This window comes from Oncorhynchus keta, chromosome 23 (assembly GCF_023373465.1).
Source record: "Oncorhynchus keta strain PuntledgeMale-10-30-2019 chromosome 23, Oket_V2, whole genome shotgun sequence".
Classification (NCBI taxonomy): Eukaryota; Metazoa; Chordata; class Actinopteri; order Salmoniformes; family Salmonidae; genus Oncorhynchus; species Oncorhynchus keta.
In genome coordinates, this window is record NC_068443.1 from 9,208,724 (window position 1) to 9,224,260 (window position 15,537).

The 15,537-nt window shown below is 46.6% G+C and overlaps 1 protein-coding gene across 1 annotated transcript in view; it reads left to right on the forward strand.

Moving 5' to 3' along the window:
* Positions 1 to 525: 525 nt before the first annotated feature.
* Positions 526 to 15,537, forward strand: part of LOC118401762 (junctional cadherin 5-associated protein-like) — a 28,804-nt gene continuing 13,792 nt past the window's right edge. The window contains exons 1-2 of the mRNA XM_035799351.2: positions 526 to 662; positions 12,783 to 13,290. Of these exons, the coding sequence (XP_035655244.1) occupies positions 12,899 to 13,290 (392 nt within the window). The 5' untranslated portion in view covers positions 526 to 662; positions 12,783 to 12,898. The remainder of the gene's footprint in view (positions 663 to 12,782; positions 13,291 to 15,537) is intronic.

Here is a 15,537-nt window from a genome sequence, read left to right on the forward strand (position 1 = left end):
TATTCAGAGTGGTCGTTCTGTCACTGTATGTGTGGTGTCTGTCCAAAGGGCTTGTGAATAAAATAAGAACGCAGAAAGAAGGAGTGCAGATGCTATGCTACATCGGCAACATGTGGCCTCATGTGGTTCTTTGTATGAGGGTCTCACCTTGTCAAACCAAGTCTAAGGGTATATAAGATGTATTGTGGGACGGGTGAGCTGCTTTCAGGTATTATAGAGTAATTACACACGTATTACACTGTCTCGAACATTGCGGGGAATTATGGTTTTAATGACGGAATATAATCATCGTGTGTGGTGTGTGTGTGTAGTACGTGTAAACCCATGAATACTCACGTATATATATGAATGTATTCAGAGACATATATTTATGGCATAATGGTATGTATGGATACATGCTTCCATTGAAACACAATCAATAATATGGAAAACATTTATTGACGCCTCTGTCAAGAAAAAAAAAACTTATTACACAGTTTGGAAGAAACCATTTTGAAATCCCTTTTAAAGGAACGACGAACGCACAGCACAGCACAGGCTGATGAGCTGGTGGAGGAAACTCCACTCCGTCCAGGCATGCTCAGCAGAAGGGCTGTGCAGTTCTCTCAGCGACTGAAGCTGGGCGCAGGGGAACTGCAACGGCCGCGCCAGGCATCTTCCAGGTAGGATGCGTATCTCTGTCATTTCGCGTTTCTAATGATCTCGCAAATATTTATGCATGTTTTATACTCTGATAATGCTTTGCCATGCAGATATAATTTTTCAGGGGAGGGGCTGTCTATTTTTGCTTCACGTACACGGTAGCGCAGGGTGGCTGTATGGGTCTTGGTAAACACACACAGTCAGCTAAGACGCATCTGCAAACCTTATAATTAACGGCGCTTTAAACTTGCACACACGGAACATGTTCCGCCTTCGATTGATCAACGTTAAACAGCGATTGATGGCGCGATGTGAATATGTATTTGATGACATGGTGGGGTGTATTTTTTAGGGAGACGTGTACAATTGCAATGGGGTTATAATTTGGCTAACGACCGTTGTTAATGCACTACCGTTCACTACATTTTTAACTTAGTGTGTGTGCACGTATATACCTTTTTTTTCATAGGCGCTCGTATATACCTGCAGTAACCTAGCCTGCTGCGTAAAGCAATGTTTTGTATTGTATGGGAGTGCAAAGCTGACTTGAGAAATCATTCTTAACAGTCAATTATATGTAGGCTGTACCATCTAACACTGCAGTATAGCAAGGCTCTATAGCTAACCATAATGTATCTATCTAGTCTACATAGTAACAGGAATAATCAGTTATTGATAGGCAGTAGCGGCTTCTCTGTTTCAGACGGTTATGCCTTTATAGAGGCAGGTTGAATCATATATGAAAATAAGCGTAATGCATATGATATTTGTTTTTATATATATCCAGGACAAGGTCCAAACGTGGTATTCAACTTATGGTTCAACTTAGATAGCAAAGTTCAGACACTAGCCTAAGTCATGGGTCAAAGTTCAGACACTAGCCTAAGTCATGGGTCAAAGTTCAGACACTAGCTTAAGTCATAGGTCCGAAATACAGGACATTTAAAAAACAACATAGGATAAAGTGTCTGTCTTACTTTCAGGTCTGCAATAAGATGGCATTTTAGATATCCATCATTAGCACAGAGGTAGGCTGCATGGTGTTGCAAAGCCTGCGTTCCTATTTGCATTGGTCAAAAGAAGTGTACTATATTGGGAAAAGGTGTCATTAGGGATGCAGGCTGGTGTTGGTTACATGGTTTTTCTGCATGGTGTTACTGCACGGTGTCACAGTGCACTACTTACTACCTGACTACTCAGGGGAGGGAGGGAGGGGATGGGGGGAGGGAGGGAAATGAAGGGAGGGGTAGAGGGGAAGGGAGGGAAGGATGGGAAGGAGGGAGGGATGGAGGGGGGGAGGGAGGGAGAAGAGAGGGAGAAGAAAGGGAGGGAGAAGAGAGGAGGGGTGGGAGAGGAAGGGAGGGAGGGGAAATTACGGGAGATGAGGGGAGAAGAGGGTAGGAAGAGGTGTGAGCCAGATCAACAGCAGACAGAATCTCTGATGTGGTTTCAACAACCTCAGCATTGCCATTTTTCCTTGCATGCATTGAATCAGGGTATTAGTCGGTGTGTGACTGTTTGTCATTGCAGTTGCTGCTGGAGCCTACAAGGAGGCACATGTGCACATTCCAAATGACACCCCATTCCCTATATAGTGCTCTACATTTGACCAGAGCCCTGTGGGAATAGGGTGCCATTTTGGATACAACCTGGAGACACATGTGCCCAAGTGCTTCTTCTATGGTTTCCACTGGTGACCTTGCTCAAAGATGAACCATATTGGCCCTAGTCAAAAGTGATACACTATATAGGGGATAGGGTGCCATTTCGGATACCGACACTGAATGGTTTCAGTAGCCACCTTCTTCATCTTCTCCAAACTATTTTTCTGTATGTACAGTTTGTTTGGTCTACGGGTTTTCTTCACCGTGGCAACAGAGAGAGTCATAGAGCACGTGCTTTTCATCTACTGTGTCAATTTTAGTTGCCATATTCACTAGCATCCTGTCCGAGGGGTGTGCCTGTACATCAAGCTGCCTCACTACTGGAACAGGAGAAGGGAGTTCTGCCCTTATGGACTATTCTACGCTCGGTCGAGGCTTAGGTTACCTATATTCAGACCTCTACAATGCTCCTGCATGGTGTGCTAGTTTCGAAATGAAACCCTTAAGGAAATATTTTGTAGGTTATTGTAGAGAGGCAGGCAGCAGGTGCTTCAACTGTTTGACACCACACACAAGGAGCCTGGAGTCATCAAAGGGGCTATGGGTTATTCTAGGCGTTACAGGTTCTAAACGTTATTATAAACTGGGTGGTTCGAGCCCTGAATGCTGATTGGCTGACAGCCGTGGTATATCAGACCATATACCACGGGTATGACAAAACATGTATTTTTACTGCTCTAATTACGTTGCTAATCAGTTTATAATAGCAATAAGGTACCTCGTGGGTTTGTGGTATATGTTCAATATACTACGGCTGAGGGCGCGTTGCGTTGTGCCTAAGAGCAGTCATGGCATATTGGCCATTTGCCACACCCCCTCGGGCCATATTGCTTAATTCTAGATGTTAGAAGTTCTACACGTTATTCTAGATGTTAGAGGTTCTAGAAAAATATTCTAGACATTAGAGATTATTTTAAGATGTTTTTTACTCAATGTTACTATCTCAAGTGCCACTTTTGGGTGTTTACTGAGGACTCATAAGGGGAGTGACAAATGCCTTTCTACTTACTATATAGTCCTCTATTGGCCCTGGTCAATGTAGTGCACTATAATAGGGAATGCGGTGCCATTTGTGATGTATACAAGGTTTTAAAATGATGTTTAATGTCCGAAGGTCAAATTGAGGTCAAGAGAATATGCTGGAATATAAATAGAAATTAAGAAAGTGTGAAATGATGTGGATGGACATTTATGTGAAGTATCATTATTCTCTTTACAGTACACTACTTTTGACCAGGGCCCATAGTGGTTAAAAGTAGTGCACCATATGGGGAATAGTGTGCTATTTGGGATGCATACACAGATGTATTCACATAATTGTAAGACCTACTATCAGGAACCGGCCCCCCATAGGCTTACCACAACATTTCAAGGTTAAATGTTTCTCCATACTATGACTATATTATCAAACATTAAACACACATGGCAATAGTAGAATTACCGAACCCTGACTACCCTTTCGCCCCACAAACTATGCCATTTACTTGACTTGTTTATAACGAGCAACTAGACTTTATCCGCGTCCCAAATAGCACCCTATTCCCTGGGGGAATAGTGTCCCTCAAGTACACTACTTTTGACCAGAGCCTCTATAGTACACTACTTTTGACCAGAGCCTCTATAGTACACTACTTTTGACCAGAGCCTCTATAGTACACTACTTTTGACCAGAGCCTCTATAGTACACTACTTTTGACCAGAGCCTCTATAGTACACTACTTTTGACCAGAGCCTCTATAGTACACTACTTTTGACCAGAGCCTCTATAGTACACTACTTTTGACCAGAGCCTCTATAGTACACTACTTTTGACCAGAGCCTCTATAGTACACTACTTTTGACCAGAGCCTCTATAGTACACTACTTTTGACCAGAGCCTCTATAGTACACTACTTTTGACCAGGGCCCATTAGCCTTTGTGTTGATGTTCTACTGAAAGTGCTAAAGTTTCCATGGACATCTGTTACTGACTACCCAACTACATTGAATTTGAAATTGTGTGCATTTGCGTAAGCGAATGAACGATGTACTGTATGTGTCAGCTAGTTTTATGGCAAAGGGACAGCTGTTTTGAACAAGCAGATTAAAGGAGACATCTGGGATTTATACATCCTGTTTTGGACTTTTAAATGAATGATATATAGCCATCGATTCTTTATGAATTTGAGAGGGGTTGCATTTTTTGTCAGCCTCATCCCTCAAGTGGCAGGGTTTCCATTTTGTTTTTGTTTGAATCCCAGATTGTCCCTTTAATGGGTTTGCATTGCAGTGTTGATCTTGTATTGGAACAGGTGTTCCTCAAGCCATTTCTGTGGACACTCATCCAGGGAGGGTTGTTTTTTTTGTTCCAGTCCTGCACTAACATACCTGATACAAGTCATCACCAAACCATATTAGTTGAATCGGCAGGGTAGCCTAGTGGTTAGAGCGTTGGACTAGTAACCGGAAGGTTGCAAGTTCAAACCCCCGAGCTGACAAGGTAGAAATCTGTCATTCTGCCCCTGAACAGGCAGTTAACCCACTGTTCCTAGGCCGTCATTGAAAATAAGAATTTGTGCTTAACTGACTTGCCTAGTTAAATAAAGGAAAAATAAAAAAATCAGGTGTGTTTGTACAAGGTTGGAAGGTAAATGTGCTCCCCTTAAAGGGTGAATGGGTTGAGGGACACAGTGAGAGAGCTACAGTAACCTGGTCCTGTGTCGGCCTGGTTAAGGAGGAGACTTGACGCATCATAAATAACTACTCATTGTTATTTGTAGAGTCAGTCACAATTTACCCATTGTACATCAAGGTTTTTGATTCTCCCAAACATGGCCTCTCTCTCTATAATATCTTATTGTTGTCGTTTTAAAGGGACCTTATTCTGTTAAAGGAATCTTAGTTATTTAATTCTTGGTAACACTTAAAAGGGGTAATCTGTAGTTGCTACATCAATTTGTTGACCTGTAAATAAATTATATGTACCCATGGATTCATATAGAATATAGCTTATAAATGAACTTAGTCTATTTGTTGTACCCCATCAGAACCCAAAACATACATTTTTTTATCTCCAGTGTTTGTAAACAAAGTAAATGTAAACAAACACTATCATTTTGATCATAGATGGTCAGGCCTTGCATCCATTGTCACGCCCTGGTCGAAGTATTTTGTGTTTATCTTTATGTATTGGGTCAGGCCAGGGTGTGGCATGGGGTTTTTGTATTGTGGTGTGTTTTGTCTTGGGGTTTTGGTATATAGTGGGATTGTAGCTAGTGGGGTGATCTAGCAGAGTCTATGGCTGTCTGGAGTGGTTCTCAATCAGAGTCAGGTGTTTATCGTTGTCTCTGATTGGGAACCATATTTAAGCAGCCATATTCTTTGGTTGTGTTGTGGGTGATTGTCCTTAGTGTCCTGATGTCCTTGTTCTGTGTTAGTTGACACAAGTATAGGCTGTTTTCGGTTTTCGTTTCGTTTCGTTTATTGTTTTTGTAGTGTTTTGTATTGATTTGTGTTTTACGTGTGTTTTTTCCATTAAACATGGATCGCAATCTACACGCTGCATTTTGGTCCGACTCTCCTTCACCACACCTAGAAAACCGTTACAGAATCACCCACCGTAAATGGACCAAGCAGCGTGTCAACAGGCAGGAGCAGCCCAAAGAGGAGAAGCGTAATAAGGATTTCTGGACATGGGAGGAAATTCTCGACGGGAGAGGACCCTGGGCTAAACCAGGGGAGTGTAGCCACCCAAAGGTGGAACAGGTGGAGGCAGCGAGGAGAGCAGAGTCAGCCGGAGAGAGGAGCCGGCGATATGAGGGAACACAGTTGGCAAGGAAGCCTGAGAGTCAGCCCCAAAAATGTCTTGGGGGGGGCTCAGGGAGAGTGTGGCAGAGTCAGGAGTCAGACCTGAGCCAACTCTCCCTGTTTATCGTGAGGAGCCAAGGAGGAGACCAGAACCAGAGCCGGTGTTGGAGGTGAGCGAAGCAGAGACCGTGAAGGAGTTAATGGGGAAATTGGAGGAGAGAGAAATGAGGGAGTTGCTGTGTTGGTGCTTTTTGCATGGAATTCGCCCGACGGAACGTGTCGGGGATTTGATGGCACCTGGGTCAGCGCTCCATACTCGTCCTGAGGTGCGTGTTAGTCGGCTGGTGAAGTTGGTGCCAGCCTCACGCATCAGGCCTCCTGTGCACATCCCTAGCCTTGCACGTCCTGTGCCAACACTGCTCTCAAGATCTCCAGTACGCCTTCACGGTCTAGCCCATCCTGTGCCACCTCCACACACCAGCCCTCCGGTAGCAGCTCCCCGCACCAGGCTTCCTGTGCGTGTCCTCGGCCCAGTACCACCAGTGCCAGCACCACGCATCAGGCCTACAGTGCGCCTCGCCTCTCCTGCGCTGCCGGAGCCTCCCACCTGTTCAGCGCTATCAGAGCCTTTCTCCTCTCCTGCGCTACCGGAGTCTCCCGCCTCTTCAGCGCAGCTAGAGCCTTCTTCCTCTACAGCGCTGCTGGAGTCTCCTGTCTGTTCAGCGCAGCCAGAGCTGTCAGTCTGCATGGAGCAGCCAGAGATGTCAGTCTGCATGGAGCAGCCAGAGATGTCAGTCTGCATGGAGCAGCCAGAGATGTCAGTCTGCATGGAGCAGCCAGAGATGTCAGTCTGCATGGAGCAGCCAGAGCTGTCAGTCTGCATGAAGCAGCCAGAGATGTCAGTCTGCATGAAGCAGCCAGAGATGTCAGTCTGCATGAAGCAGCCAGAGCTGTCAGTCTGCAAGGAGCTGTCAGTCTGCAAGGAGCTGCCAGTCTGCAAGGAGCTGCCAGTCTGTATGAAGCCGCCAGAGCTGTCAGCCCACATGGAGCAGCCAGAGATGTCAGTCTGCAAGGAGCTGCCAGTCTGCAAGGAGCTGTCAGTCTGCAAGGAGCTGCCAGTCTGCAAGGAGCTGCCAGTCTGCAAGGAGCTGCCAGTCTGCAAGGAGCTGTCAGTCTGCAAGGAGCTGCCAGTCTGCAAGGAGCTGTCAGTCTGCAAGGAGCTGTCAGTCTGCAAGGAGCTGTCAGTCTGCAAGGAGCTGCCAGTCTGTAAGAAGCCGCCAGAGATGTCAGTCTGCATGGATCAGCCAGAGATGTCAGTCTGCATGGATCAGCCAGAGATGTCAGTCTGCATGGATCAGCCAGAGCTGTCAGTCTGCATGGAGCAGCCAGAGCTGTCAGTCTGCATGAAGCAGCCAGAGCTGTCAGTCTGCATGAAGCAGCCAGAGATGTCAGTCTGCAAGGAGCTGTCAGTCTGCAAGGAGCTGCCAGTCTGTAAGAAGCCGCCAGAGCTGTCAGTCAGCGTGGAGCAGCCAGAGCCGCCAGTCAGCGTGGAGCAGCCAGAGCCGACAGTCAGCATGGAGCAGCCAGATCTTTCAGTCTGCCCAGCGCCGCCAGTCTGCCCAGCGCTGCCAGTCTGCCCAGCACCGCCAGTCTGCCCAGCGCCGCCAGTATGCCCAGCGCTGCCAGTCTGTCCAGCGCCACCAGTGCCGCCAGTCTGCCCAGCGCCGCCAGTCTGCCCAGCACCGCCCGCGCCGCCAGTCTGCCCTGCGCCGCCAGCGCCGCCAGTCTGCCCTGCGCCGCCAGTCTGCACAGCGCCGTCAGTGCCGCCAGTCTGACCAGCTCCGCCTGAACTGCCAGTCGGCCAGGATCTGCCAGTTGGCCAGGATCTGCCAGTCGGCCAGGATCTGCCAGTCAGCCAGAATCCGCCAGATCCGCCAGTCAGCCAGGATCTGCCAGTCAGCCAGGATCTGCCAGTCAGCCAGGATCTGCTGAGACCACCAGCCAGCCAGGATCTGGTAGATCTATCTACCTGCCTGAGCTTCCTCTAACTCCTGAGCTTCCTCTAACTCCTGAGCTTCCTCTCACTCCTGAGCTTCCTCTCACTCCTGAGCTTCCTCTCACTCCTGAGCTTCCTTTCACTCCTGAGCTTCCCCTCAGTCCCGAGCTGCCTCAGTCCCGAGCTGCCCCTCAGTCCCGATCTGCTCCTCAGTCCAGTGGGGTTCTGGGTGAGGACTACTAGGCCATGGTCGGCGGCGAGGGTGGACTATCTAGGGACGCGAGGAGGAGGGATAAAGACAGTGTTTGAGTGGGGTCCGCGTCCCGCGCCAGAGCCGCCACCATGGACAGACGCCCACCCGGACCCTCCCTGTTGTTTTGAGGTGCGTTCGGGAGTCCGCACCTTAGGGGGGGGGGGGTTCTGTCACTCCCTGGTCGAAGTATTTTGTGTTTATCTTTATGTATTGGGTCAGGCCAGGGTGTGGCATGGGTTTTTTTTTATTGTGGTGTGTTTTGTCTTGGGGTTTTGGTATATAGTGGGATTGTAGCTAGTGGGGTGATCTAGCAGAGTCTATGGCTGTCTGGAGTGGTTCTCAATCAGAGTCAGGTGTTTATCGTTGTCTCTGATTGGGAACCATATTTAAGCAGCAATATTCTTTGGTTGTGTTGTGGGTGATTGTCCTTAGTGTCCTGATGTCCTTGTTCTGTGTTAGTTGACACAAGTATAGGCTGTTTTCGGTTTTCGTTTCGTTTATTGTTTTTGTAGTGTTTTGTATTGATTTGTGTTTTACGTGTGTTTTTTCCATTAAACATGGATCGCAATCTACACGCTGCATTTTGGTCCGACTCTCCTTCACCACACCTAGAAAACCGTTACATCCATAGTCAATAGCTTGACGTACAAGTACACCCACTGGACAGGACATTAGTGTATCGCAGGGCCTTACCCCCAATCAATCTCCTCAATGCTGAGTGCCAAGCAGAGAAGCATCGGGGTCCCATTTTTACAGTCTTTGGTATGACTCGGCCAGGGATCGAACTACCAACTTTCCAACCTCAGGGCAAACACACTAACCACAAGGCCACTGATCTGTTTAAAGGGATAGTCCACCCAAATGACACAATAACATGGTTTCCTTGACCTATAAGAAGTCTATGGACCAGGTAAGACAGCAATCAATGCTTTGGTTTTGTTTACTTAGCGCATGTCTCCCAAATGCTATCTTAAACCAACATGTAATTTTGTAATTTAGGGGAACTACCCCTTTAAAATTGCACTTAAACCTGTGTAGCAATAACATAATTACATCAGTAACAATGTTTAGCATCAATGTTGTTAGTAGTAATCACAGCACACAGAGCAATTATTTCTTCTTCATCTTCTGGCTACCTTAAACACCTAGTCTATCTGCCTGGAGAGTCAATGGATAGGAGGTTACATACAGTAGGAGTTTACATACAGTAGGAGTTTACATACAGTAGGAGTTTACATACAGTAGGAGTTTACATATAGTAGGATGTTCCAAAGGGCACCCAAATGCACTTACCTTCCACCAGAGCCCTTTTTGTTTCTATATTTTATTTAACTAGGCAAGTGGGTTAAGAACAAATTCTTATTTGACAATGATAGCCTACCCCGGGCCAAACCCTAACGATGCTGGGCCAATTGTGCGACGCCCTATGGGACTCCCAATTACGGTCGGTTGTGATACAGCCTGGAATTGAACCAGAGTCTGTAGTGATGCCTCTTGCACTGAGATGCAGTGCCTTAGACCGCTGCGCCACTTGGGCTAGATTAAAAGTTTATTCTAACTTAGTATTAGTCTGGCCAGACACTCATATTGCCTATGACTCGACATTTGTCCATTGAATGCCAACTTTTTCATGAAAACTGAATGGCGAGCCACTAATCACGTCCAAACCTGATAATCAGCATGCTAATGTGTGCAAAGCCTTTGATCACAGAATGGATGCTTTATAAGCCCTGCCACTGTCATCTCCAGGCAGGCTGAGTCTGTAATGGGCACTAATTCATACGGTGTATTCAGAAAGTATTCAGACCCCTTCTCTTTTTACACATTTTGTTACGCTATAGCTTTCAATCTACACACAATACCCCATAATGACAAAGCGAAAACAGGTTTTTACACATTTTTGCAAAGTTATTACAAATAAAAACAGAAATACCTTATTTACATAAGTATTCAGACCCTTTGCTATGAGACTGGAAATTTTGCTCAGGTGCATCCTGTTTCCATTGATCATCCTTGAGAAGTTTCTACAATTTAATTGGAGTCCACCTGTGGTAAATTCAATTGATTGGACATTGGAAAGGCACACACCTGTCTATATAAGGTCCCACAGTTGACCTTGCATGTCAGAGCAATTACCAAGCCATGAGGTGGAAGGAATTGGCCGTAGAGCTCCAAGACAGGATTGTGTCGAGGTACAGATCTGGGGAAGGGTACCAAAAAAATGCCTGCAGCATTGAAGGTCCCCAAGAACACAGTGGCCTAGTAGTTAGGAACCACCAAGACTCTTTCAAGAGCTGGCCGCTCGGCCAAACTGAGCAATCGTGGGAGAAGGGCCTTGGTCAGAGAGGTGACCAAGAACCCCATGGTCTCTCTGACAGTGCCCCAGAGTTCCTCTGTGGAGATGGGAGAACCTTCCAGAAGGAATTTAATCTCTACAGCAATCTACCAATCAAGCCTTTATGGTAGAGTGGCTCGGCGGAAGCCACCCCTCAGTAAAAGGCACATGACAGCTGCTTTGAGTTTGCCAAAAGACACCAAAAGGACTCTCAGACCACGAGAAACAAGATTCTCTGGTCTGATGAAACGAAGATTGAACTCTTTGGCCTGAATGCCAAGAGTCACGTCTGGAGGAAACCTGGCACCATCCCTATGTTGAAGCATGGTGGTGGCAGCATCATGCTGTGGGGATGTTTTTCAGCGGCAGGGACTGGGAGACTAGTCAGGATCGAGGGAAATATGAATGGAGCAAAGTACAGAGAGATCCTTGATGAAAACCTGCTCCAGAGCACTCAGGACCTACGACTGGGGCGAAGGTTCACCTTCCAACAGGACAGCGACCCAAAGCACACAGCCAAGACAACGCAGGAGTGGCTTCGGGACAAGTCTCTGAATGTCCTTGAGTGGCACAGCCAGAGCTCTGAGTTGAACATCTCTGGAGAGACCTGAAAATAATTGTGCAGCGACGCTCCCCATCCAACCTGACAGAGCTTGAGAGGATCTGCAGAGAAGAATGGGAGACACTCCCCAAAACACAGGTGTGCCAAGCTCGTAGCGTCATACCCAAGAAGACACAAGGATGTAATAACTGCCAAAGGGGCTTCAATGTACTGAGTAAATGGTCTGAATACTTATGAAAATGGTATATTTCTTAAAACCTGTTTTTGCTTCGTCATTATGGGGCATTGTGTGTAAATTTATGAGGGTAAAAAAACGATTTAATCAATTGTAGAATAACGTTGTTAACGTAACAATATGTGGAAAAAGTCAAGGGGTCTGAATACTTTCCGAATGCAATGTATTTGCAAGCTGGGCTGTTGAGAGAGAAACACACGTACATCACACATGCAGATACAGTACACACACCCAAACCCACAGTATAGCCCAGGAATCCTGCAGTGGAAGGCATTACGAATTATTTCTGCTGGGGGGGGGGGTCATTTAAGATACTATTTGAAGTAGAGTAGGGTTTCAGATGTTTTTATAAGCAACTCTTCTATCCTAGCTTCAGGAAATACATTTATAGGATTTAGGGAAATACATTTTCGCGTAATTAATTATATTTTTTTAGAAGAGATTCCGTGTTTTAGAAAATGATTGACTTCCGTGAGTTTGATCATTGTAACTGGGCTGTAAACAGGAACATCTACAAATACAAATAGTCTACTAACCAAATGGCACCCTATTAGTGCACTACTACTTTCCCTAAATAGTGCACTACTTTGAACCAGGTCCCGTAGGGCTCTGGTCAAAAGTTGTGCACTTAGGGTGCAATTTGGGACGTATCCAGTGACCTCTTATCCTGTGAAGTCGTCCCACAGGAACATTCTGTGTACTGTGTGACTAATGTGAAATCTGCATGTAAACACATGTATTATTGTGGCTGCCGACCAGGGGAGCTTCCTCAGATCTGTGCTGTTTCCCTTTTCTCCAGCAGCCAACATACTGTTGATCATTTCATACACACAGTACTGTGAAGACATGATCACTTAAGTTGCATCCCAAAATGGCATCCCAAAATGGCACGTGCTCCCTCTATAGGGCACTGCTTTTGACCTGAGCCCTGGTCAATAGTAGTGCACTTTATACTGTAGGGAATAGGATACCATTTGGGACATACTGTAGATGGTCAATAGTAGTGCACTTTATACTGTAGGGAATAGGATACCATTGGGGACATACTGTAGATGGTCAATAGTAGTGCACTTTATACTGTAGGGAATAGGATTCCATTTGGGACATACTGTAGATGGTCAATAGTAGTGCACTTTTGGGACAGCGCTGACAGAACGTGATCTTCTTCCTGTTTCACTCTCCCTGTTTGTTCTCGCCTTATTTACAGTATAGTGTACCTACATTAGTGTCCCGTACAAGCACTGGGTATCTGTATTTCTGAAGATGAGATGCTAAAAGCTAAACGTTACCGTTTCTCTTCTCCCCATAGTGATGGCCTCTACTGAACAGCTCTGCTCCAGCTCCCACCAGCAGCACTGAGCATAAGAACAGCAGAAACCCCTTCGCCCTCCTGCTGCCAAGCCAGACAGAGAGACACACAGCACCATGTACAGCGTGGACGACCTCCTCATTTCTCACGGATACAAATTGCCCAAGACAAGCGTCCCCTGCCCCTCTTCAACTTCATCCGCCTCCGCACCTTGCGAGAAACAGCACCACGTCGCCGCCACGACCGACTGCCACCGTGAAATCCCAGAGGCAGAGAACCAGAGGCCTGGTCGTGTTGGCTCACTGAACGGGTATGAACAGGCAGCAGACAGGGGGGCCTGTGTCTTCAGGAGCAGCAGCAGGCAGGCACTACTGGCGAAGGTCTACCCCGGCAGCGGGGACAATGAGAGCGGCGGGGAAAGGAACCAAAGGAGAAAAGAAGCTGGCAGCGGTAACCTAGGTGACAGCCTAGCACAGCCCCTGGGAGATTCTCTCGCCACGGATAGCGGGTGAGTCCCCCCCCCTTATCTCTCTCTCTTTTGAGACCCCCCACTCCATACCTTCCCTCCCTTTTATTTTCTTTCTCTCCGGACCCATCGGCGTTGCATGTAAAGCCGAGCCACTCCGTCTGCACTGCGCAGGAGGGTGTTTTCTTCTGTCTCCTCATTTCCTTCCTTCCAGGGCTGTAAGAACGAACACTGAGGCTTCTGCACCACTGTGATATGATCGAATATGAGGTCTGTGCTCCAAATGGCACCCTATTCTCTACATTCCCTATGGTCCTTAGTCAAAAGTAGTGCACTATATAGGGAATAGGGTGCTTTATGATGTGATATGAGGAATAATGTACAGCTGCCGCCATTCTGCACTGTTGGCTTGTTTACATTGCGATGTGAACCCATGTTTAAAGAGGGCACTCGTCTTTCCATTGGGTCAGTCCACCCCTCCACCACAAGCATCTCTACCAAGACACAGACAGGTACACAGCCTAAAGCCCTATGGGCCCTGGTCAAAAGTAGTGCACTAAATAGGGAATAGGATGCCATTTGAGACGCATTCAGTTTATACACTACCATCCAGTGTGTAATATGTATTATCAACACAGACATTAGTGTAAACAGCTCAGGCTCTGTGCACTGCACACACACACTCTGCAGGGTGTGTGTGCAGTACAGGGCGCCTGAGCTGTTTACAGTGTGGTGGTTGGTTACGCTCTCAAGGCATCACGTACAGTAAGCTTCTCTACCCAGCGTCCTGTGCTGCTGTTTACATGGTCTGGCAATAGGCAATAGGCAGGTCAAGGCAGGCAGAGGTCAGTAATCCAGAGGTGGGGCAAAGGTACAGGTCGGTAGGCAGTCTCAGGGTCAGGGTCAGGCAGTGGTCAGGCAGGCGGGCTCAGAGTCAGGGTCAGGCAGAGTGGTCAGGCAGGCGGGTTCAGAGTCAGGGTCAGGCAGAGTGGTCAGGCAGGTGGGCTCAGAGTCAGGGTCAGGCAGTGGTCAGGCAGGCGGGCTCAGAGTCAGGGTCAGGCAGAGTGGTCAGGCAGGCGGGCTCAGAGTCAGGGTCAGGCAGAGTGGTCAGGCAGGCGGGCTCAGAGTCAGGGTCAGGCAGAGTGGTCAGGCAGGCGGGCTCAGAGTCAAAACCAGGAGGGCGAGAAAAAGAGAGACTGGGAAAAGCAGGAGCTGAGACACACAACCCCTGGTTGACTTGACAAACAGGATGAACTGGCAACAGACAAACAGAGAACACAGGTATAAATACACAGGGGATATAATGGGGAAGATGGGCGACAGCTGGAGGGGGGTGGAGACAAGCAAAAAGAGGTGAAGTTGATCAAGATGTGACTGTATATTGCCGGTTCAGATCATTCACTGAAATAACTCATTGCCAGATAACTGTGATCATTACTTTAGCGTTTGTTTTATTTTTTTTTCATAGACACATGATTGTCTGAGTTTACATCCAGAAACAAGTGAATTTGCTATTATCACCGTACTGAATGTGGGTGAACAGTATCCTTCTACTCTGTCTCCTGTTGAGGTCTAACCTAAATAGCCAGGGTGCAATTTGGGAAGCAACACTTAACTTCATAAAAACAGGCCCAGCCACTCTGCCTGCTGTCCATGGGACTGAGAGCATGTATGAATGTGGCTGACCATGTTACGATAATCAGGTACATCACTCAGCCTGAAGGGACACTCTTTTTTTATTTGATTATATTTTTTTACACAATTAAATTAAATCCTATTTTGGGATCCTCGTAGCATTGGATTAAATGGCTAAGAAATAAGACTAAGGAGTTGTCTGTCCCTGCAAGATAATAAGATAATGTCTTTATTATCCTCGTGGGGTAAATTCTGTGCCAAAACATAGAGACACATACAGACAATAACTACAGGTAGAAACAAAAGTTCATAAGCAATCAATGACCATCTGTACACTATATACACTATACTCATCAGCACAATCTGTCATCTACTATGTCAACTGTACACTATATACACTATACACATCAGCACAATCTGTCATCTACTATGTCAACTGTACACTATAAACACTATACACACTGCCTCTTCACAGCAGAATCTGCAGAGCTGGAAGATTGTATCCCCCATATAATTAACATTTTATTTGTTGCAAGAATTTTGTATAATAATTTAAATTGAAAAATGGGAAGTTTTGAGTTTTGCATCCGGCGTTGTTTTGTATCAATTCATAAACCATGTGTCATGGAATGGGTACATCGAACATCTCTTCAC